The sequence below is a fragment of the Parasteatoda tepidariorum genome, chromosome 1 (assembly GCF_982258835.1).
Source record: "Parasteatoda tepidariorum strain Cologne lab strain chromosome 1, Ptep-v5.0, whole genome shotgun sequence".
In the NCBI taxonomy this organism is placed as follows: Eukaryota; Metazoa; Arthropoda; class Arachnida; order Araneae; family Theridiidae; genus Parasteatoda; species Parasteatoda tepidariorum.
In genome coordinates this window covers 7,832,999-7,858,713 of record NC_141755.1, presented here as the reverse complement: position 1 = coordinate 7,858,713, position 25,715 = coordinate 7,832,999, and the positions used below count along the sequence as shown (strand labels likewise).

General features: G+C 25.6%; 1 protein-coding gene across 1 annotated transcript in view; it reads right to left on the bottom strand.

Annotated features, from left to right (window-relative positions):
• Positions 1-25,715, bottom strand: part of LOC107439915 (nephrocystin-4) — a 42,205-nt gene that overhangs the window by 5,918 nt on the left and 10,572 nt on the right. Inside the window, exons 9-25 of the mRNA XM_043048964.3 lie at positions 23,749-23,958; positions 22,426-22,574; positions 22,180-22,243; positions 22,032-22,108; positions 20,182-20,370; positions 19,534-19,614; positions 18,479-18,587; positions 18,226-18,369; positions 17,048-17,234; positions 13,180-13,245; positions 11,633-11,844; positions 9,396-9,619; positions 5,695-5,887; positions 5,537-5,614; positions 4,097-4,238; positions 1,904-2,007; positions 641-807 (exon numbers count right to left, since the gene is read on the bottom strand). Coding sequence (XP_042904898.2) covers positions 641-807; positions 1,904-2,007; positions 4,097-4,238; positions 5,537-5,614; positions 5,695-5,887; positions 9,396-9,619; positions 11,633-11,844; positions 13,180-13,245; positions 17,048-17,234; positions 18,226-18,369; positions 18,479-18,587; positions 19,534-19,614; positions 20,182-20,370; positions 22,032-22,108; positions 22,180-22,243; positions 22,426-22,574; positions 23,749-23,958 — 2,396 coding nt within the window. The remainder of the gene's footprint in view (positions 1-640; positions 808-1,903; positions 2,008-4,096; positions 4,239-5,536; positions 5,615-5,694; positions 5,888-9,395; positions 9,620-11,632; positions 11,845-13,179; positions 13,246-17,047; positions 17,235-18,225; positions 18,370-18,478; positions 18,588-19,533; positions 19,615-20,181; positions 20,371-22,031; positions 22,109-22,179; positions 22,244-22,425; positions 22,575-23,748; positions 23,959-25,715) is intronic.

Here is a 25,715-nt window from a genome sequence, read left to right as displayed (position 1 = left end):
TACTATCCTGGTTCATCTCGATTGTAATAAAATAGCTTCATTCCAAAAAATAAAGTTTGGAATATTTTGAAAACAATATAATAGACTTTAAGAATATTATAATATAATAAACTTTTAAAAAATTATTCAAGGAAAGCTGGCAAAAACCATTACAATGAAACTTTAGCCTTCACTATAATTGTTCGACTCAACTTTTTATTTCATCCAAAAAACTGGAGGTTTATCTCAAGGCAAAATAACTGAAACATTGAATTAGAAAAACATGCTTTGATATTATGATTTAAAGATTAAAAATTCATTTACGACTAAAAATTGCTTTCGTATTCTTCTATGTTTTGTACTATGAAAATAGCATTTTACAAATCTAGTACTAAAAAAGTCTGACAACCCATTATTACCTAAAACAACAGTTATGAAAATTTTGCGATTTACAATTTAATTAAAATTTTGTGATGATTATGTATCAATAATAAATCTGAAAAATAACATGGAAACAAACTAATACATACAAAAAAAAACATACTATAGAATCAAAATATGTTGTCACGCTTCATTGAAAAACAAATCTATACTTAATGATAGTGTTTAGGTCGATTTATTTGGAAATTAAAAGTATAACTAAGAATTAAATACTTAATACCTTATGAGCAATGAAGATCTCATGAGCTGACCAGCAACACATGATAAATCAATTCTTTGAAAAGCACAAAGAGAGACACGCCAAGTTTGATAAGGCACAATCTGGAATTCATCACTGTACACAAACACATAGAATTCACTACATTTTCCGGATGACTTTGTTGGGGCCTAAAAGATATTATCACAATCGTAAAGATTTAAAACCTTTAATAAATATTTCTTTACAAATGTATTCAGCCAAAGATAATTTAATCCCTTTCTCAAATATAACTTTCTATAAGAAGATAACAAGAATTTTATAGTACAGCATAAAATTAAATGCTAAAATAAATTAACTTCTATAAAAGTTAATATAATATAGTTTCATTATTTTAAAAAATTATAAGTTAAAAAAAAATTAAAAAGACATGCTGTTAGCAAATTGAAATAAGTTGTATACTTTATTATTTTGACGAGTGTAATAAAGACAACTAGAATGAAACCCAAAAGGAAAAAAAAATCTATTGTCTATAATTTAAAAATATTATTAATTAAATACACTTTCGAAAAATATTTTGAAATGAGGTGTATAAAACTCTTAAAAGAAGAGAAAAAAGCATAGGCAGTATAAACTTTATAGTGTTATATAGAACCTCTATTTTTGTAAGTAAGTTATGAATGAATTAAATGAATTGACAATTAAAATGCAAAACAAATCAGGATAAAAATTTAATTTAAAATTCTAAACAAAATTTCATTGAAAAACATCATATATAGAAGTTTTAACCATGACCTAGATAGAAAAAAAATGAAACAGAAAAAAAAGAATTGAACAAAATTTAAAAGTTTGCACAAGTCTATTTAAGAATACAAAATTCGATAGTCTAAATGAAATGAAAGTCCTGATAAGAAATTAGCAGGAAAAATGAAACAAATAGTTTCTAATTATGTAAGTCCAGGATGTGTTAAAATATTATAGAAAATTGAATTGCTTAAAAGAATATCATATTTTTTTGTAAACTATTTTGCCAACTGTTATAAAACACAATTTACACAAGCAATGCAATGACAATAGAAAACAGAAAAACAAATATTTAATGATTCAAAACTGTATAAAAAGTATTTAACAAAAAGATATCTGAATGCAAAACCATAGATAATTGATTTATTAGTTTTGCACAAATTGTTAATTGAGTACTCAAGTTAATTACTGTAGTACTGAAACTTAAGTAACAATAAATAATTACCCAATCAATAATTTATATCATTCATAATTGTAACATACTTTTACAAGTATCTTGACATTCATTTCACTACTTTCATTCTTCTGTATCGTACAAACCACTGAAGAATCAGATATTTGTAAATCAATTTCATTCATGCTATTATCTAAATATATAAAAAAAATTAAAATATATAAAAAGAATAAAAATGTATAAAACAGAAATTTCAAAAAAATTTTGCAAGTCTAGAAAAGATAGCAGATTGCCACCAATTTGTTTTGGGGAACATCATAGGATTGCATTGATGTTTAATGATACAAGTGCTGTAACTATACAAACGGAACTAAGCTTAATTAGCTATTATTTGAATTAAGTCTGATGCAAAAACACTACAATAAAATGAGAAATCACTCAGGTATCTTGAGAGCATAAAGCACATTTTTAATTAACGGAGATAAAACCTGTGCGTCACAGTTACACTTTGTGTAATGTTATAATTATTATTCTTTTCTTTTAATAATTCTTAAACCTTTACTTACCATTAATATTATAACACGTTAAGTTTATTCCATGCAAAATTTTCAAGTGATTTTTTGTAATTAAGGGATTTTTTTCTCAATTTAAATATATTGATTATAATTTTGACTGGCAAAAATTTCACTTTTCAATTGGAAAATCTTAACCTTCTATTTGGCTTTCTTTGCTTTTAACAATCATTGCACTTTCTGTCTGATATTAAATTTTCTGTGGGTAAGTGAAAATCCCTCTTTCCTCGCCTTTGGCGACATCTTTCGAAAGAAGATGTCATTATAAGTATTTTATGACTTTGTTTTTCATAAAATCGCCGACTGTAGGCGATAATTTCTTGTTGTTCATTTATTTTTTTGAGGGCTTACTTAGTCAATCTTAATCATCCACTTTTCAAACTTTCTTCTCCATGAATTTTAATTGGTTATCTCCAGCCTGGTTTTTCTCAGTCAAGAAATTTTTCTCAATATATTGTGACACTCACTTGCTTGCCTTTTATACACCAAGGAGTGTATGTCCTGCCATTTCTCTCTCTGACTTTTGTTCGTATCGATGGAATTATTTCCTTTTTCTACATTCGTTTTTCTTAGCTTCAATATTAACATTTATATTTATCAGTTATATAAATGTCCTTATATCTACCATTTTATACCTTTGAATGATTTTTTAATATTTTAGATCCTTTCAATTTAAGTGTTCAGTTTAAGCGCTCCTGTATTTATCTTATCACCCTTTAATTTTATCCTTCTCTTGTATCTTTCATTACATATTAAGCTTTATTGTAAAACCCCCATTTCTAATTTTACGTATGTCATAGTTAAAATTTTGTTTACAAGAAAGGAATGTTTTTTATTTTGTAAAAAAATGTCTGAGTATTGCAGACAAGAATATAAGTTAAAAATTATTTTTAAAAAAGTGTTGTTCAATAAAAAATATCTTCATTTCAATTGCATTTTTCTCATCAATATCGCCTGTATGTGGTGAGTATATTTTGTTGTTTTGTGACCATATGACATTTTTTAATTGGAAACATCTCGTCACTATCTTTAATGCAATGTTTGTATTTGGTATAGCAAGTAATTGTCATATTATCATAAATCTTTCATTTTGATTATTTTTAGTGTCGACCTTATTCCAAATTTGATGACATCAATGTGTTCAATGTTAATATCAGGTAGAGTGAACATTGCATCTATTGGATTACTGTCTAACACTTTGGTTTCTGACCACCATTTCTTGTAAACGATCATGGTAACTAGAAAAACTATGGTTTTTATAGTTATATATTTTAAAAATAAATGTTCTAATTTACAGATCTAAGCTTTTGTAGATACTGTTGCTAAGATATTGCAATTTTTAAGTACTACCACAAACCAATTAACAAAATTTGCGATTTTTTTTAATCAAAAGCATATTTATCTAATTTTTACAGCTTTTAGCCCATAGCGGTGACAGAAGATATCAATACAGTGTACTAATTCATCCTTCTTAACGAGGATAGTTGGCAATTTTTCAGAACTAACGCTAGATTTAAGATATTTGATTTCTTTAGCCCAAACTATCAAATATCCATATTTAAAATGCTAATATAAGAGATTTCTAATTTAGTCTAAGCAGAGCTCATTATTAAAAAACAATATTGAAACAATAAATATAGCATAAATGCGAAAATAATCATTTAAAAATAAATAGGGGTAAGAGTGCATTACAAAAAAATAATAAATTACCTCTGCTGATCTGTATGCTTTTCTTAAACATTGAATTCTCAATGGAAAGAAATTTGAAAACATGAGTGAATGAAGGTGGAAGAGGTTGTACTTTTAAATTCAGAACTGCTAGTAGTGTGCGTTCTTCAGTCATGAAACGAATCTAAAAATAAATGTATTTATCAATATCAAACAAGCACAGAATTAAGTACATATAACACAAAGCGAAAATACATCAGTCAAGGAAAAAGTTCAGTGAGAACTATAAAAAATTTATGCAAAATATTAAAACTAATATAGAATATATCTTACACCTAATTATAATTACTGAATTTGTGATGCAAAAAAATAACAGACTAATAAAAACAATAATACAGTGACTGCACATTGTTTCATCCTTTTTCTCATGAAATATTTTATTCTCAATAGTTCTTTTTCCTCATTTTTCATTAAAACGGTTACAAATATTGTACCACTACTGTAGTTACTAGTATACTTAAGCTCTGCTTTCATATATGGAAAGCCCTATCTTTAAAAAAAATTGCATGAAATAAGAAAAACTAATTTCGTCATCTATATATAAATTTCACCATAACTCGTCATTATATTGGGTTTTGAGCTTTCCTAGTGATTAAAATGTGCTAATTTTTAGATGGCTTCAAAATACTACAAAAAAAAGTATTTAGAAAACAGTTGGAATCATTGTTTTTTAATTTATATTTTAATTGTTCTAAACCAAACAATAGGCATTGTTAACGAGATATATTAAGTAAGAATGATAAATATAAAATTTGAATGTAAAGGAACTATTATAATGGATGGTGTTTTCTACACTAGGGAACGCTGCAAGCTTGGTACTGCCTCAATTTCCGAGTTACTGTTTCTGTTGTATTTTAAAGCCATTTGGCATCATTGTGTTTTGAGATTCTTGCAAACAATGTATTTGATTACTTATTACTTGTGTTTACAATGCTAACACTACTTGTGTTTACAATGCTAAAAGTGTTAATACTAACGTAAGATGGTGCACAGCTTGGAACAAGAACAAACAGTAATAAACTTATGGAAAGAGGCCAAATCAAGAATGCCAAAAAAGAGAGTCATTCAAAATCTAGCAACCATGTCACCTTTTTCAACAATATATCTCTAAATAACTAAAACATATTTTCACTTCAAACTCACCAGAATTACATAATAACATTAATATCTTATGAAATACCGCAGATTTGAGCTCAGAAATTATCTAATTTATTTCTTTTACTGAAAACAAAATTATCCGTTTGAAAATATCGCCTAGCAGAATAACATGTAGTAAGCAGCTGCAAACTTTCTAACCGGAACTAGAGCACGCATACAGCTCGAGATTGTTATTGTTTACATTTCTACTGAAAACACCATCCATATAATAAAGCTTTGTTTTAAAAAATCTAATCGCACTCCTATTAAAAATATTGTAATTACTTTGACAGATGATTGAACAATATTATGAGCTGGAGTGGAAGATAATACATCAGATGTAAAATGATGACCAGAAACTGCCTAGAAAAAGAATGTAGTACATTGTTTAAAATTTTTTGCAAAAAAACAATGAAATGAAAATTTCAATTTTATTTTTTTACTTTAAATAAATCTAGTTGAGTAGGTGGGGCAGTGAAACATTGATAGGTGAAAGGAATATGCACTTTTTCACCAGGCTGTAGCACTATTGATGATTTACTGGACTCAGTGTCAACAAAATTCAACACAGTTGTGTTTTGTGATAGATTATTCATACTTCTGAGGATATGCCATAACTTGTTTTCAACTACAAGACTAAAATGAGAGAAAGGAATCGTTAAATAAATAATTAATCATTAAATAAACACTTGAGTAAGGTTTTAACAGAGGGGAAAAAACAGCTAGAGACTGATAAACTCCTAATTATTTTATATTTTCTTCAATAATCATAATTAAATTTATCACAATGAATTGTACTAAAATTAATTTTTTACGTTTAGATTTTAAATTTCTTTACATGCATGAAACAGGAAAATTCTCCAAAAATCCATTGCAACTAAAAATGCTGATATTCTTCAATGAAATGTGAAGACATCCGTATCTAAAAACTTAATCATCAAAAATATCCCCAACAAACAATAAAAAATATCATATTAATGTGGTATATGTTATTTCAGATAAAAAGTAATAACAGAAAGCATTAATATAATTACTTTCATAACTTTTTGAATTGTGTAGGTGATACAAAATTTTAACGTTTTAATTCACTGTGAAAAATTTAACACAATATGTCAAGAACATTATACAGCCTTTTCATTTCAAATTATAATTACTAACAAAATTTGAAATTAGTTTTTAAATTTGTTAAAGACACCAATGGAGATTTTTTTTAAAAGAAGAAAAATATTGGTACATTTTTTTTTTATTCAGCAATTTTTAACTGTAACAACAGAAAGCTAGAACATTGCCAGTGAAATAAAAAACTTTCTTTAATAACTATATTTGCAATCTAAATGAAATTTTTTTAAAAAGAGAGAAACTCAATTACGGAAAATAGCAGTATATTACAAGTTTAAGTTGTACAACTATTAGGAATCCTTAGTTAGAAAATACATAAAATAAAAATAAAAACTTTCATTTGCGCTAAATAATAATCATTTTTGTATGAAACGTAAATATTCTGTTATTTATTTATTTAATTATTCATTTATTTAATTACTTATTTATTTCATTATTTATTAATTTTGAGAAAAATGATAAATCGCGACAAAATTTTGCGAAGTTGAATCCCAAGTAAATTTTATGAATATATAAATGGAAAAAGTTAAATATTTTAATCAACAAGTCAGACTAAGTTGAAATTTCATATTCAAACCAAAAAATACCAAAGATTTTCCACAACTTGTGCATTACCAGATAAAGCGATATACACTGCTGCAATATAAGAAAAGAGAACTTTATATAAGAACATTTAAGACCTGATATAATAATCTAGTACCGTAAACCGGGGCGAGTCTACCCATCCAGGGGCGAGTCTACCCATTTTAGTTTTATTTAATTTTCACTATTTTAAATTGCAAATAAAAAAAATTTTACCAACGGAGGACTTAGTTTAGACTCTAAGGAAGATGGCGCTGTAGTAGTTTGATCCGTTTTTATTTATTTGGTGTCTTCTTAACCGACCTGTTCAAACATCTTTTGAGAGATTTGTATTGAAAATCAGCAAACTTTTAGTTGGTGTTCCGTAAGTATATTATTATTATTACTATTTTCACTTTGGTTAAGTGATAAACTTATCTAAGACTAAGATTACATTAATTTTATAAGAAAAAAAAAACAAAAATAATGTAAGTTTTGCTGTTGTAAACAAAAAGCCAGAATTTGCGGGGCGAGTCTACCCATTCGTATTAGGTTTTAATAAAGCATAATAATATAATTTAGAACTTTGTTTATATTAAGTCATTTTAAATGAATTTGAGTATGTTATTTTAATTCTGCATTGATAAATTTATCATTAATAAGAAAATTTATAGGTTAAATATAAATGTAAATATAAAATATGTTTATTTTACCTATTTTTTCAATTTTTATATTACAAAATTAACTTTTTTTACTTAATGCAAGTTAAATAAATTATTATTTATTATTACAGATGGTTCGAAATTATATTCGCAAAACAAATGGATTTAAATGTTACAAAAAAATGCCACCTGAGATGGAAAAAGCTATCCAAAGGATAACAGCCAAATTGAAAATAATGAGAAAAACTCTTTCAAAATATTGTCATCGGGAACCAGAAGAGTTATTTTATAATGTTAATGATTATAAAAACAAAACTGTGATCAAAATGTGATAATCGATCAAATACTCAATTTGTGTTATTTTATGAATAAAAAAATGGAATATATAATAAAGTTATGAATTTTACTTCATAAATATCCTATATAGTAACTTAAATAACAATTTAATAATAAAATTTGATTATTTACAATGTTAACATTCATTTTAGTAGAATGGATAGACTCGCCCCATACGAGAGATTTGTCAGCAGTTCTATAAAAATATACAGTAACAGTGTAACTGTTAATATTTTCTAAAATCGATTTCACAGCTTTAAAGAGGGATAAATAGCGATTCCGAAACACCTATTAAAAGCCTTTTTTCTTTACTATTTACAAAAGTTTGACCACTTGAAAGTCGACAAACTGAAAAAATGGGTAGACTCGCCCCGGTTTACGGTACTTACTTTTTACAAAAAATGCAAATATCGCCTGCAAAGTTATTTTGTTATGAACATTAACTAAGCAATTAAAGATAATTAATGCATGCTAGAATACATCATGAAAATACATTATGAATATTAGACTTTGTTATTTTTCTTCACTTTTTCTTGAAAATACAATTATTCAAAAACTGAATTTAAAATTTTCTTTTGAGAATTAAGATTGGTTTTAATTTTTTCAGTTTCGCTTTTGTACATAATCTTTTGTTTCCATGGATATTTTTATGATAGTGCGTCATTTTTATAAGCGTATCTGATTTACTATATTTCTTTTACGGTTTCACTGATTTATTTTCCCAAGAAAGTGTCATTCTTAGCATTAAAATATATTGTTTTAAGAATTGAAAGAATTTTTTTCTATTTCATCTTTTCAACTTTACATAACTATTATAGTTTTTTTCCCTTTATCCCATGCCAATAATATAGCTAAGTTTTGATTAATTTTTAATAATAACTAAACCTTTTTATATATATAAAATAATGTTTATCATTAATGATTTCTTCACAAAAATGCAGCTATTCCATCGTAGAATATTCAACCGATATTTTTAGCCAGACATTCTATATTCAACTAAATCACTATTTGTTACCTCTCTTATCACTATATTTCCATATTCATTTACTTTTGGGCACAATAAAAAATAATTAAAATGAAGAAACAACAATAACAATTAAAAATGAAAATGTATATATTTACATTCAACGTAAAACAAATTAATATTGCCTCTGAAGTATAAAATTGCAAAACAAGGCTAGAAGACACATTTTTAAATGTATAACTTATTAGATACAGGTTAACATACTGATAAAAAATCAAGTCCTTTAATTCATATTTTGTAAATAAAAAAGCACTTAAATTAGTACTTTAAATAAATATTAAGTAATATTAAAAACTTTAAATCTGTTTCTAATTTTTTTAACACTTTTCTTAATAAATTTCAAAAAATTTAGAAACAGATAACTGTTTCCAATTGTTACAGTTAAATAAAATTTTTGCAATAAGCAAAGAGAAAAAAATACTAATAAAAACATTAAACTTACGAAAGTTCAGGGCATTTCCAAACAATTTCTATTTTCTTGGCAACAGGAAAAGGATTTTGAATAACAAATTCAAAAAATACTTTACTACCAATAACGGGAAAAATAAGTTTCTCAGAAGTAACAGATTTACACAATAAAGAGTGAATGATCTCTGTTTTATTCTTTTGAATGTATGATTCAATGCTTAGTAAATTCCTTTGTTTCTCTTTAAGTAAATGTATCCCCTAAAAGCATAATACAATTATTTTAGAAATACATTATAATCAAGACATTTTAAAATCAAGTCTTCTCACATTTATTACTTCTTACATTTCATTCAAGTAAGTTTTGAACTCATTCAAACAGATAGTCTTGTTTGACTACTCATTGTTTGATTTGAAAAGATTTAAAGCTCAAGAGAATGATAATAATCATAAAATAAGAATATTAACGTAAATACATAATTTTTTAAGTTTTTGGTTAAAAAAATGAATAGGAACTAGAAATTAATGCATCACTAATCAGTGTAGAGTTAAAGGTCTCCTTCAGATAGGAAAGAAGTTCTACTTTCTTCTCGTTAACAAGCAGAAAAATATTTGATGCAAATTCTCTTCTCTATTTATTAATTACCTGATTAATATTTCTGAATATTTCTATGTTTCATTTTATCTGCTGAATTGTGTACTGTTGAACCTAGTAACCAAATTTCCAATTTTAAGATAATAAATATTTGTAAACTTTTTCAAAGTTCACTTCTTTTAAAAACACTAACAATCGTAAAATTTGGTCACTAGGTTCAATTGAACCCATTCCAATCTATAAAATTAGACAAAAAATACTGAAAACTATTATTAACTTTTAAAAAATAAGGAAATTCTAACAAGGTTAATAGAAGCAATACCTTTTTTTTTGTCTGAAAGTGACTTTAAGAGATATACAGGATAAACGTATATGAATGACTGAATTTTAAAAATTTAAATTTTAGAAACTATTACACTTATTATGTAATAAGTGGTACAGGAAATTTAATTATTTAATTAAACTTAATTACTGTATTTTAAAGGTCAAAAACATATCTGATAATTTAAAAAATACAATAAATAAAATTAATTATATTTAAACTATTTTCAAAAAAAATGAAGATCACTTTTTATGGAAAATAAGTCAAAGAAATAAAGCAGTCCACTGCAAGATCCAAAGCCCAATTGTCTCCGTAGGCAAGTGCCCTGCCACTAGACCACTGCACCACGATCGACTTGAGAAAATTTTTCTAGTATGAAAATTATGCTTAAATCTAGGAAATCAAATGCATTTTTCTTAAAATTGGCTGGTTAGTGTAATCTGTTATTTTAAAGAGTGAACACACTTAAGACACACTACTAATTTTAACCAAATTTCGTTTCAAAGTGAATTTCTCAACTAGTGCTAGTTAGCGAGCAGCTCCAGATTATCATTATACTGTATAAAATATATGGATAATAAGTGTCACTATGCATAGCATTGTAAGGTAAAAACGGTAAACAAGTATGCAAAATTAAGTTCCTTATTTAAAGCAAAATAAAAATACTTGAAATTACTAATCAGACGTTTTGTGTAAAGAACTTTTTACACATAATATTTCAAAGCATTGTATGCTTTCAAACCAAACATTTATTACTGAAAAAATTTAAATTATGAAGTAATATTAAAAAAAATTTCAATTAATCAAGCTTTTTAAGTTAGAAAAAAAACGTTGGCAACATAAATGATTAGATGATTTTTATATCTCAGAATTTTATTATTTACAGCTTAAAGTAATACAATGCACCTGTCTTTAATGAAGTATGCAGGTATGGAAGGAGTCACTATTTTATTATTTTTATTTTATAACTGTCGTTGAACAGCCGCCCCATTTTTTTGGGTTTACCACTACTAATGTTTAAGTCCGTAGCCTTATAATTTTGAACCCAATCCAGGAAACAAGGTAACTCCAGGATCAAGTAATGGGAGAAATTTGCCTCATGAAGGACTTCTTGATGGAATTAACCCGTATTTGCGTCACATGAAGAGGAAATCCCCGAAAACCTACCACGATTAGCCTGACAGCAATGACCCATGATTCGTCTACCACTGAGGATATTTTATGTCAGCCCTGTAGTCGGTGCAAGCCGGATACGAACCTGTTTCACCTCATTGGAAGGCAAACGCTCTATCACCTGAAGTAACAATTATTCATTTAGGGGAAATACGATTCATAAAATATGCAAAACATAATTTACATGGAACTCTGAATTTGTAGATCCATCAGAAGAATCGCCTTTTTCTAATTTTCTAATATTTTCCATTCTGGCTAACTTCCTCCGCCTTTCTTCCGTCACATGAGGATCCGGAGACATGTTTTCCAAATTATTTACCATGTGTCTAGATGTTAGCAACTTTGACAGTTCTTTATCAGTTTCAGCTATCGGTCTTGCTTTAGAAATAACATGACCTGATAAATGAAACGCTAATGTATTTATGATACAAATGCATGCATACATATTATTTATACATATTTATATCATTCTAGAATTTTCTCCGTCTTATAAAACGTGAAGCAATAAAAGATGTAAAACTTGCCCTTATATTGACAAAAAACATATAATTCAAAATAACGATAGCTGTAAATTTCTTGGTAAAATTTATGTTATTTATATGTTAACCTATGGTTGGTTTTTGTAATATGAAATATGTTGGACTAACTAGTAACTCCCATTCGAATTAATCATCCTCGTTAAACAGTATAAACAGTAATAAAACTATCAATGACTTAGAATTGAATCATTTTAGAATACATAATTGTAATAGTGTTATAATTAATATTTTAGATATAGTCGAAGATATTGATTTAAGAATACAAAAAGAAAATTATTACATGCATTTATACAAACAATTTTGTAAAAGGATTCGTTCTAACTTACACAGATTAACTTTAATAACTCCTCAACTTATTCACTTTTTTATATTAAAGATAAGGGTACAAATTGAGATAAACAGGGATCAGGAAGTAGTAAAAACTCTTTTAATAATGACAAATTAAATGTAAATTTTATTTCTAATAAGGAAAAAGATTCCAATAAACATTACGTACCTAACTAAACCTGACTACTTTTAAAACTTTATGTTTAATAATTAGGAAAATTTAAAAAACAGTAAGAATTCAAAACATTTTTCAAAAATTCATAGGTTAATTAAGCAACTACAAAAAAAATTTGCATTTACCCCCATAGACAAAGCTAAGAATAGCAATGTTCTCTACAAAATTCTTTGTTGAACTTTTAAATAAGGAGTTAAAAAATAGTAAAAAAATTTACGTTTAGTAATTTAAATAATTATACATTATCATTAAAAAAATTCAGCTTCATATAAGAGGTTAAAAATTTAAATATCAGTCCAAAATTTTTTAAAATTTCTATAAATTTAGAATAATTACTTGTAGGTCTAATACGTATCTAACTAAACCTGAAACCATTTTCTCTAACTACTTAAATAAAACTATTAACAGTATTATTAAAAAAGGTTTTTCTTGGATTAAAACTAATAATCAACCTTTTTTAGTATTTATTAAACAAAATAAAATTAATTCAATTTTTGATTTTCAAGATCTCTTCAATAGTATGAATTGAATATAGTGAAATCAGATATTAAGAAAACATTAAAAATCATAAAGAATCTTAATTGATGAAAAGACATTTTTTTCTGTAAAACATAAATTTATTTATTCCATAAAATGTGGTAACATATACTTATTCAAAATAATTATATTATTAATTACAAATTTACTTACGAGGAGATTCGGATGGACCTTTACCATTAGAATATACAATTGCAGAATCCAAATACAAATTTTTATCTAAAATACAAATTAATAAAGAAAAAATTTAAGTTAAAAGCAAAAGAGTCAAGATAAATCCTAATATAGAAAAAATAGCAGTTACATATGCATATTATTATTATTACGATTCACCCTGCCTACGTTTTATTGAATTGATTTAAATAGTCAACTGAACTTATTAAACAAATAAAAATATTTAAATTAATTTTTAAATATTAGATAAAATTAAACAATTTGTATTCAAAAAAACGAAAATTAAATCGAAATTACTAACAAATGTAAATTGAATTTAATAAGCAACACTTAAAGAACAAAAAAAAATCATAATTTAAGTAAGCAAATATGCAATAATAATATGCAATCAGTTAAAATATCTCCAAAAGTACAGATATGACCAGAACTCAAAAGCTTCAAAAAAGATAGAACTCAATAAAAATTTGTATTGGAGTTTATGTGTAATAATTAGTATGTGTGGAATATGTGTAAAAAGTATTTGGATAGTTTATTCACACTATAATAAAAATTCTTGGTCAGATTTTAAGGTAAATATTACAAAAATGCCTACTTTATGCAGCAGATTGTCAAAGTGAAATCAATTAATTAAATAAGAGAAACATAAATCAAAAATTGTTTGAAATTCTAGAGACGAAAATGCAGCAGATTGTCAAAGTGAAATCAATTAATTAAATAAGAGAAACATAAATCAAAAATTGTTTGAAATTCTAGAGACGAAAATGCAATATCTTCCATTTTAAGGAATATCATTCTCACAGCCTCACAACTTAAATTCTAAATTAATTTGTTTTTTCAAATGCTGCTTATAGCTGCAAATTCTCAAATATCACTCAAGATTTGCTGCAAAACTTGATTTACAAAAAATCAGATAAAACGCGAGTTGATCAAATTGCCATAGTTTCTTGTATTCAGCTGACAGAAAAATTTATTTAGAAATTAAGAAAAAATGCACTTCCAAGATTTGAGAAAATTGTCAGTTTTGCAACTGAAAACACAATTGTAAAAAGAGCTTTTTTATCAAACTTCAAACTTTTTTTAAGATTATTAAAACATAAATGTTACATGTGTTCAAAAATTTGAAATGCATAACATAAATAGTCAGATGAATTTTTGTAAATTTCTAAATGCATTTAAAAAATTTTAATGGCTTCTTATTACGATTTTGAATTATTTTTATTAAAAATATAAAGAAATCAAAGGGTTTTTTTTCTGTGTAAATATATTTGAAACATTATAATTCTTTTTTTTTTTTTGAATAAATCCTAATTTGGTATAGTATTCTGAAAGCTGCCTGAAACCATTTGTTAATTTAATTTTAAGTCACACTTTTTAAAAAAATTTTTATAAACCTAAAAATGTAAAGTAAATGGAATGAAAAAAATTAACAAATTTATTTAAAAAAATTTTTTATTGTGATAAATTTCGACTAACGTTAGTGGGTTGCAGTCAATATCATCATCTTCGACAATAATGATGAATGATAAATATGATATGATAATAATGAATTGAACTTCTAAAAACGAATTTTGCTTAATCTATTAATGTTAAGCCACTGGAAAGGACAACAAGTATGCAATAACAATAATAAAATTGAAATATTTTATATTGTGTTGGTAAAGGGCCTTCAATTTCGTGCATAATTGTGTAGTATTGATTATTTACAAATAATGCTTAGTGGGTAAATGCAGATTTATTGATTAGTTACTATTTCTTTACCCTATATGAAGAACGAGTATTCAGCTAGTCTGTAATAAAAGCAGTATATTCCAGAATAAATTAAAATGTATAAACATTGAAACAATTTTAAGAAAACCCTATAATTGATAAAATACAATTCAAATTTAAAATCTCTTATTAATGAACTATCATTACATACACTTCTAAATTCTTTTTGGTACACATGACAACTTTTAACTTCATTCAGATAACAAGATGACTTTAAAATTTTAATTACCATTCAAACATGATATTTAACAATAGGAAATTATTTCAATAATATATTACTAAAAATAAAATATATTTCTTCATAATATACCAAAGCCATATCATTGTAATCATATCATCGATGTTTCCCATATTAAAAAGGAAGAAAAATATGATACAGATAAAATTAAAGATAACCTGCGATATATTTCACTTTATTTCTCTTCCTTATACAAAATTCTTAAGAATTAACTTAATATGTAAAAAAGGTCAGCCTGAGATATATTTTAATGGAAGAAGGCTTATTTATTTAATATTGATATTAAAGATAATATGAATTTTATATTTTTGAGATTAAGATTTTATTATTGCAGTTGCTACAGCATATAAAGACTATGAATAGAAGATAATTGGAAAATTTAATTAAACAAAAATGGAAGGAGACAGAAAAGTAGAATTTGCTACAAACTGCTTAAGAAACAAGTTTATTATCACCAAGTTTCCAAAATTAGTAACAAAGAACCTCAACAGATGGCAAAACTGACTATAAAAATAACAAAAATGTCCCAACATTTAGGATTAGAAGTAGCAACATCAAGGAAAAAATAAACAGATGATTGCGAAACAGATGATTATAACATTTGGAATACTCTGGCATGCCTCATTAATACACTGTTTTATAGTTTTTCTTATCTAAATGCACTATCTTTTGATATACATTGAAACCAGCTCAATTTATGACTAGTTTTGGGAGGCACAGAATTTTTTCTATAGACCTTGTGTGTTGAAGAATTAAAACCTCTCCTAGGGACTGGATAAAGCATCTGCACCAAATAAGGATAAGGTCAAATAAGGAAACATGAAAAAATATCAAAATAAAAATACTAACAAAACAAAAAAAGTATATTAAAATGTATTCTAAATATTTGTGTGAGACTTTTATTTAGAAAGCTCTTATTGACGATCTCTGAAAGAGATTCACAACCTTATGTTACAGTCAAAGCACACTAAAGACGATGATTTATTTATTTTTTTGAGTTGAATGATTAGTTTTTGATTTATCAACGATTTATTTTTAGAATTGAAAGTTAAACAGAAGAAGAAAAAAAAATTTTAGAAAAAACCAAGCATCTCGAACAAGCAAATCTCTTTAAATCTTATAAAGCAAACTAATTTTTATGATATAAAATTAAATGCAACTTTTAAACATAATTGTTTATTTATTTAAAATATTCCTATCATTCATAATTGGTAAATTTGTTTTAACACATAATTATATCAGTAGGGATCATTTTCATTGACGCAAAATTTTATTTATCGATTTTCCTGACGTCAACACAAGTGGCATTTCCGTACTAAGAAAATATTACTGACTAAAATTTAAATTGTTTGCAAAAAATCATGTACCTTCGATCACATTTTTAAGTCAATGGAGGTAACCTATAATCCATAAAAGATCATCTAACCGTGGAACACAGAGGTCTCACTGTACATAACTGATTTACTAATTTTAAAACTCGGCAATCTGATCTGGCAATGTAACTAATTTCAAAACTCTGAGAGAATAAATATAACTAGTTTCATAAATAGAATGCAGCAAAGTAAATATTTCATATCCAATTCAATTTTTCTTTTATTGATTATTCAAATCATTGGATATTCATCAAGAGATAGAATTAATTGAAATAAATAAACCATCAACAAATTGTTTTTTAAAGGAACCAAAAATTTCCATAGCAACCAATTTTTTTAAAATTAACAAGTAAAATAAAATGTATTCATGTAAATATCTTTTAAAATTATAAATAAAGTTAAAAAGTGCAATAACACAAATGTAGAATAAAAAAAATTAAAAAAATTGAAACTAACATATGGTTTATACCTTCATAATTTTCGAGTGCCTTAGAAGATAGGGGATGCCTTTTACTGGCTAAATTTACGTGTAATTTACCAAGTGATTTCCGAATGGAAGTTGAATTTTGTGCCAAACTTTCATCCAGAAATTCACAATTAACAATATCCAATTCTAGTACTGTTGACACAGCTTCCTTACCTTGCCTACATAAAAACTGAAAAATGTAAAAGCAAAGCTTGTAGCACAATGAAACTTTTTGACAAAACAGTTAATCATAGCAAATATAGGATACTTTGCATACTATTTTTTAAATTTTCCAGCAGGGTTTCAATACAGTTGCAGGACCCCGATTTCTACATATGCAGTTTTTCTTTGTATTAATAAATTTATCATTTAAAGAAACTTAAAAAATATATAAATGATTTCCGGCGAGCTTGCTAGGCAACCACATTTTTTTTGTTCCTATTAGTTTTAGAAGAGGCAGATAAAATCTCTTTGATTCTGGATATTTTATTACATTACATAATTTATTACATTTTTATTTATAAGTTTTAATAGATTTTAATCCTAAACAACAAATTAAAATTGAGCTTGCCTCTAATGTTTACAATTTTATTTAATTATTTATTTATTTTCAAATAGAAAAGAATCATAAAATTTGCTTATTTTCTAATTTAAAACGATGGAAAAACAATAAATGATAGTTGATTTAGTAAACTAAATTACAGTTTTTTTTTGCACAAAATTATCGGATTAATATCGAATTGGAAGACATTTAAATTTTATAAATGTTCTATTTTTACTGCAGTAAAAAAATTAATGACAATTTTTATAAACCTTTACTAACTTAATATTTTCATTTTTATTTATGCTTTAATCATTACAAACTATTCAAAACCTTTATCGATTTTTCAACAGAGAAATCAACAACAACAAAAATGTTTTCGTATTAGGAAATCAGAACAATAAAATAGTTTCACATTCACATTTTTGCTGTTAATCCTGACAATGTCTTTTAAAATAGAAAAGGCATTTTTGTAATCATACATAACAATAAAAAAAATGTTTACAAATCAAGATAAATGAGATACATAACAACTTTGAGTTTTATCTAGAAAGAAAAATCCAGATGTTAATGTACAAAGACATAAAAAAAATTATAAACCTAAATGAAAGAACACCATAAAGATCAATTTTTTACCCACCTTCAATGGCAGCATTACTGTTCCAAAGTATAATAAAGATTGGGCATTCCATAAATCAACATGAAGAGAGTGATGGATTAGATAATTAATGAATGATTTGTACTCCCCCGGATTCAGTTCTGTTGGATCTAAATTATAAGTCACCTATAAGGGAAGAAAGACTAATCATATTTGAAGTTAAAATCAATAATAATAAAAAACACAGATATATAATTTCTCAAAGAAAATGTTAAGTCCAGTATTCTATACAAACATTGAAACCAGGCATCTGGTCTCCTTTGTCTTGTTTTCCATGTAAAGTAAATACAAAAGACTGTTTTTGGCCTAAATCTTCATTGTCAGAGAGTTGCTTCAAAACTAGACTGGAAGAACAATAACAAAAAATAATAACTTGGTATAGTAATATAAAAGAATTTTTTGTTCTAAAAAACAAATTATTTTAGGATTTAAACATATCCAAAGATTAAATTTTATCAGATCATAGTTTTGAAATTTTAAACACAAAGTGTAGTGTTGAAAAACATTTATTGTGAATCTACTTTACTTTCATTAGCAATTTTAAATAATATTCACCTTAAAGAACTGAAAATTGATGTGATGATGTGATCATTGATGTGATCATTCTTACATTTATAACATCACCAAAATTGAGTCGAATAAATATCTTAACCAAGCAGTAAACATTACATACATAAATATGTTAACCATTAACCACATTCAAATCAAGCAAATTTAAATTAATGTAACTCAAAGGATAAATATAAATTTTTGATATTGTCAAGTATTAGAAAAAAGGTTACAAACATTCATTTGCAATTTTTCTTCAAATATTTTGAGTTAAAAAAGTGTAATTTTTTTTAATACTTTTAAAAGTAAATATCCATCGTGAGTATCAATTTTAATGCAATTAATGGTTAGTTATATTAAGTATTCAACAAAAACAAATTTTTGTTTGTTTTTAAATGCAATGATAATGATATGGAGTATGGACAGTGTTCTATGCGGATAATACATTTTTGCATACTAAGATAGAATGTGAAGTAGCAAAGTTACCAAAACATTTTGCACAAGTACTAGAGCATATTAATATTGGATACAATATTTTTGACAAAATATGTAAAATTATAAAATATATATTAACTAAAATATAATTAATAATATTATTTTAAAATTGTAAATAATATTATCAAAAGTTAAACGTTACATTTTTTTTAATAAATATGTAAGAATTAATAATGATTTTTTTCTGAATGAATATATAGAAAGAAAAATTACATATTTACTAAACAAATACTAAAAATAAGTTACCTTTCTGTTTTAATTGGAAGAAATCTGTAAAATTGAAAAGTGAAAAAGACTTCACAAGGTATTTCTACATATTCATCTAAACTACAAATGAAAAGAAATAATTTAAGCATAGGTAAATAAAAAGTTACAGTAACAAAATTAATTTTAAAAAAATAACCCTAATTTACATGTCATTACTTGAATCATGCAAATTTAGGTACTTGAGTGTAATAAAATTACGCACATAAATTCCCATCATTCAAGAAATAATTTCAAATTATTTAAGTACAAAATTTAATCACAAAACTATGAAAAATTCACAAATTTACTTTATTTCAGACAGTCTTTTTTATCAACCAATAAGTGTAAAGATATAAGTATATCAAAGCTTTGTTTCAATACAGTCCTATGAAATAAATAATTAGAGTTTGAATATCATAAAAAAATTTTAAAAACTATAAATTAACAAACAAATCAATAACAAAAGAAAAAGATTAACTAAGGTAGATTTTTAAAAATCTCAGTATAAAATGTAGCTAGTAAGAGATTCGTTTTGTTATAGTAAATTTTTTCTTATCAAATTACTTCAAAGTCACTCCATAATACTATTTAATTATATCAGTATTTTTCTTAATCTTATTGGAGAAGCTAAAAATGCACATAACTTACCAAGAGATGGCAATAAAATTAAGCATGCATTCATTCTTCTGGGGTTGACAATGCAATTCAATGTCTGCATCAATTTTATACTTCATTGGATTGTCAATAAAAAATGCAGGCTTTCCGTGATGATCTAGAATGGATGGAAGTTTATCCCAGTAGAGCTTAATAAAAGTTCCTGACGGCACTCCATTACGCCTAAATTAGAAAATAATACTTTTATTATTGGTAATTAATTACAGAAATTACATACTTTTATAAAAATGTAATTCATTATGGAAATTAAAATAGAAACAATACACTGTAAAATTTCAGTCACACAATCTTTTGCAGATTAGGAAAATTCAAGGACTAGGAATATGATCTGTTAAATACAATTTTAATTTTGTTGTCAATGGTAGGCTCTAGCACACTACAAGTAGCAAAACTACTGTAGTTGCAAATCTTTTTCATAGTTTTAACTGTAGTTTGCTTCATTTTAAGAGGAAAAAAAAGGGTAGTGAGGGGTGAACAAAAAACAGTAGTTGGTAGTGATTCCTGGCAACTACTTTTAATGTTGGTTCAGCAAGGAAACAGGGTTTAAACACAACAAATATTTTTTTATTTATTTATTTTTTGAATTTGAGTGGTACAAATCTTTGTGGGACCATCAACGGAAATAACATGAATGCTCCTGTGGAATATAAGAATAATGAATTACTAATAAGAATTATGTATTACTAACATTTAAAGCAGCCATTGTGAAGAATAGTTAATTAATCACTATGATCGCGCCTTCAAATGAAAATGTACATTCATGAATAAGTGACGTTATTTCAATGGAAGGAATTACATTTCCTACGCAATTTTTGATATAATTTAATTCTTAGACGAAACAAAAAAAATATTAAATGCTTTACAAAATTGATAATATTTCAAAAATTTCCAACATTACGTTAATTAAATATTCACAGTCAAGAGAGGCATAAAAAGACCAAATTGGTAAAAAATCATATAAATATTTCTTAATAATTATAATAATTTCTTAATAAATCTAATAATTTCTGAATAATTTTATAATATTTCTCAATAATCACTCATGTGTAAGTAAAAAAATTTTTTTATTCAAAACCGTTTTGAACATAGGTGAAAATTAAGTTCTTGAGAAAAGTTCGTTTCTTAAAAGTAGGGAAGTAGTGATTACATTTCAAAAGTAGTTTTTAGTCACTACTTTAAAAAGAAGTAGTGCTAACTGTAGTTAACTACATTTGTAATAAAGAAGTTGTAGTTGACTATGAAAATAATGTAGTTTTTCTGACCACTGTTCATTTTAAAGCATAACAGGAATTTTTTTAAAATTATAGTAGGTAAATATTGATTAAACCTACACATTTTCACTGATACATTTTTATTTGTCAATACATCTTTGAAAAAATGACTTTAAACTAAAAAATATTGGAAAAAAAGAGAAACAACCAAGTTTAGTCGGCTTAGCCCAAAACAATTTATATTTTGAATAATAGTATTTTATAAAATATATATTGACAAACAAAGGTGGATTGTCTATATGCTAGAACATATCAAAATGCAAAACAAGATAAGTAATCATGGAGAATTGTATTGTTACAACTGTTTGTTCAAAATTTATTTATAAAAGAGATTTTATGATAATATACAACGCAATATTTACTTTGATAAACAGTATAAATTTTAAGAGCTGCCTTTTGATCTCATTCTAATTACTAAGCTTAAACTGCGAGAGAAAGTTGCACATATTTAAAGACGAAGAAGATGCATGAAGTTTGGTACACTCTGTTCTTAGTATTGGGTAGTAAATATCCAAAATTAAATAAAATGTAACTCCTTATAAAACTACTTACAAAGGAAATGAAAGTAGGAGGGGTGGTATCAGTGGTAATGATGATGGCACCAATACAACTTCTTGTAAAGAGAGATTCTACAAAAACAACAGAAAGTGGTGAGCACAGAATAAAAATTTCTTTCAAAGATTTAGAAACTGTTACTTACATTATCATTTTTGTAAACTGAGTTTACTTTTTCAAAATTCTTTCCATTACTATGTTCTACTGACCTGGAATTCAGTATATATATTAAAATCATTGCAATAAAATTTAATATGTCAATACATTATAAGTACAAAAGAAGATAAAAAGAACTATTCAGAGGGGATATATAATAAAACTTAAGGACATTAATCATAGAAAAATTAACTATATTTACTTATATGTATTATAAGTAGTAAAATATTCTTACATTGGAATATCAGCAACAGATTTGTACTTTGAAACATGCTTTGAAAAGGGTACATTAGAGGATACAACAGATGAATCAGATTTACTTGGAGAACTATAAACGTGTTCATGTGGCTCTGATGGTGGTGATGACAAACTTGAATTTTTCTTCTAAATATAAATTTTTCATAATGTTATGTGTTTTAAAAAAAGTTATAGAAAATTTAAGCAACAGACGGTTACACCTTTATGCAAAATAGATAAACATATTTGTCAGCAGAAAAGTATGAGAGTCCCATACTCAAAGGGTTAAATGATGATAAAGAATATTACAGTCGGACTTCTATTTAATAAAATTCCATTTTGCGATTTTTTTTTTGGAGGAACCAAGAACATTTCAGAAATTTCTTTGAAAAATAACTTCCAAATAGCAAAGTGAATTTTCTATTTAACGAACTATTCTCCTAGATCCACTTTCCAAAAATATTTCATAACATTTCAAACTTGTTAAAGCATTTCATGGGTGAAATGACCTTGAATTGATTTTCGCAGTTACTTAACTTTTAGAGATAGCAGTAAAATACCTTTCTCTTTTTGTTTGCAATGCAAACGAAAAACTCCAAAAAAAACCAACTGATTTTATCAGTAGCAATTAAACTTAAGAATGTATGCGGTAATATAAGTTTAAAATCACTTTTATAATAAATGCAGCTATAATTTTGTACATAAATGTAGCATTTTTATAGTTGAAAATGTATGTAGCATAATAGTGTAACACTCGATAATGTTTTGCTCTATTTTTTCTTTCCATGCAGATTTCTTTTATGGTAAGATTTATACCTGCTTTACCAGTTAAATCCTGTTTTGTGTTGTTTAAGTATTTCAGAAGGGGATTTTCTATTTAACGAATTTTCATTCTAACAAACTTATTATCGGGATTTAGCGACTTTGTTAAATAGAGGTGCAACTGTAGTTGAAAATTTTAATAAAGAGAAATACATTTGAATATTAGAACAGAAAACAATATAATAATGAAATAAAAAATAAATATACACAGAATGACTATCATCGAGGTAAAATATGAAAACCCTCCACACAATGGGCACAAAATTAGAGGATTATTTTTAAGAAGTTTAAATAAAGATACATAGTTTTTTTTTTACACATCGTAATAAAAATTGAAGTTTCAAGATGTCAAAGCTTCAGATTTCAGTATGGTGTTCCTTCAAGGATCGAAAATGATAACAAACATAAATTGTTAGCATAAATTGTTAGCATAAATTGTTAGCATAAAATGATATCAAACATTGTTTAAAAAGTATTAAAAAGAATTCTGAATACTCACTTGCTTCAGTAATGAAGAGGCTGAAAATGAGAGTTTCAAATCTTTTTCAGTTCTTAAAAATTTTATTTTATGTGGAGCAAAAGTAGGATCACAAGACAAATCAATAGACTGAAATGGGTTTTTCAGCAATATTTTGAGACTGCAGAAACCCCATGCAATAATCATATGGCAAATAGGATTTTTAGTTACTGAAGTGGCAGACATTTGCACCTAAAAGAAAATGGTTTAAGTAAGATTTAGTGCCTTATATTTAATATTAGAAAACTAATACTAAATGCTGGTAAGCATTGTCACAATATTAAGATATAAAAACATAAATATAAATTCTTAATGAAATAATATGAATAATAAGAAATTTTTATCAATTCTTGATATATATAATAGAATGTATAGTTAATTCTTTTTTATTAAGCCAGCTATATACTTATTTATAGTATAATTATTTTTTACAAGAAAAGAAACAAACAAGAAAGATTTCCCTTTCATGGGATCACATGTTTCATAAAGGTAACCATAAAAGCTATTAATAATAAATTTACATAAAAAATATCATAAAAGATATGACATAAAACTGAATTATTTTCACAATGATAGGGAAAAAATTTCAACTAAAAGATATATGAATAATATCAAACTAATGGTTAAAAATAAGCATTATATAATTACATCAACTAGATCTGAATTCATGGCAAATATAAAGTTTTGAAATTATGAAAGAATTTATATTTTAAAGCAGAATTTTTAACTGCAGTTTTTAAACCAAAAACTTTTTGAAATTACATAAAAGCACACAATATAATTATATACATTGCTATATAAAATAAAATTGAATTTATGCATTCAAAAAAAGGCAGTAGATTGGAAAAATTAAGCTTTCATGTACTATTGTGTAAAACGTTTTGGTACATCATTAAAAAAGGACTTTCTAAGGGTTTAGTTCATCCAAATGTTTTTTATGGCGTCACTAATTTTTGCAAATTTGCATTAAAAAATCAACTAATAACTTTTTGAACTAAAAGACGAACTTAAAATTTAATAAAACTGTTAATGTGATTGAAAAATAGGTATACCTTCAATATAAATTATTTAATCTGTCTTTAAGACTACAAGATAAATTTTTTAAAAAACAGAATTAGCCCATAGATAAAATTTAAATAAAATATGGAAACTAAATTAAAATAAAAATCCTCACTTGTTTACCACGTAATGAATATTAGGCCACTATTAAATATTCAGCATGTTCGGCCTGTTTGCCGAATATTTGGTCAAATATTCGGCAAAAATTTTTTTGAAAAAGCATTTTTTGACAAAGTTTTTTTTAAATTTGAACTGCTGATTTTTTTAATAATTATATTCAGGCAAGTCAAATTGTCATTTTTTTCACCACATATTGTTTTAAGAATTGGAAAGTTTTTTTTTCCTCATTTTTGCTGTTTCCCTGTTTCTATAAAAGTGCAGTATTTTAATGCAGCGTTTCTGATAAGACGATTGTTTTTTATTGCCACAATTCCCCTGTATGATAAGACTTATAAACAGTAACAAAGATAGCTGTGATTTTCACCATATCATCAAGTGCAGTACTTTAATGCAGCGTTTCTGATAAGACGATTGTTTTTTATTGCCACAATTCCCCTGTATGGTAAGACTTATAAACAGTAACAAAGATAGCTGTGATTTTCACCATTAAAGTTATATTTTAAGAAATAAGAACATTTCCTCTGCTTCTCTTTTCCTTTATATTAATTTTTCCTTTTATCAGCTTTTTTATTATGATAGAGTATTTTTTAAAGAACGTTTGCATAGAATGTAATTCTTTTATCGTCACTTTTCTTAAAAATAGGGCAGCGTGAAAAAGTTAAATTGAGATTTTTAGAGTTAAATTTTTGGTTTTAAAATTAATGACGATTTTTGTTTTGTTTTCAATCAAGTTTTTTTCTTTTTTAAAAAACTTTTGTTTTTATCGAAAT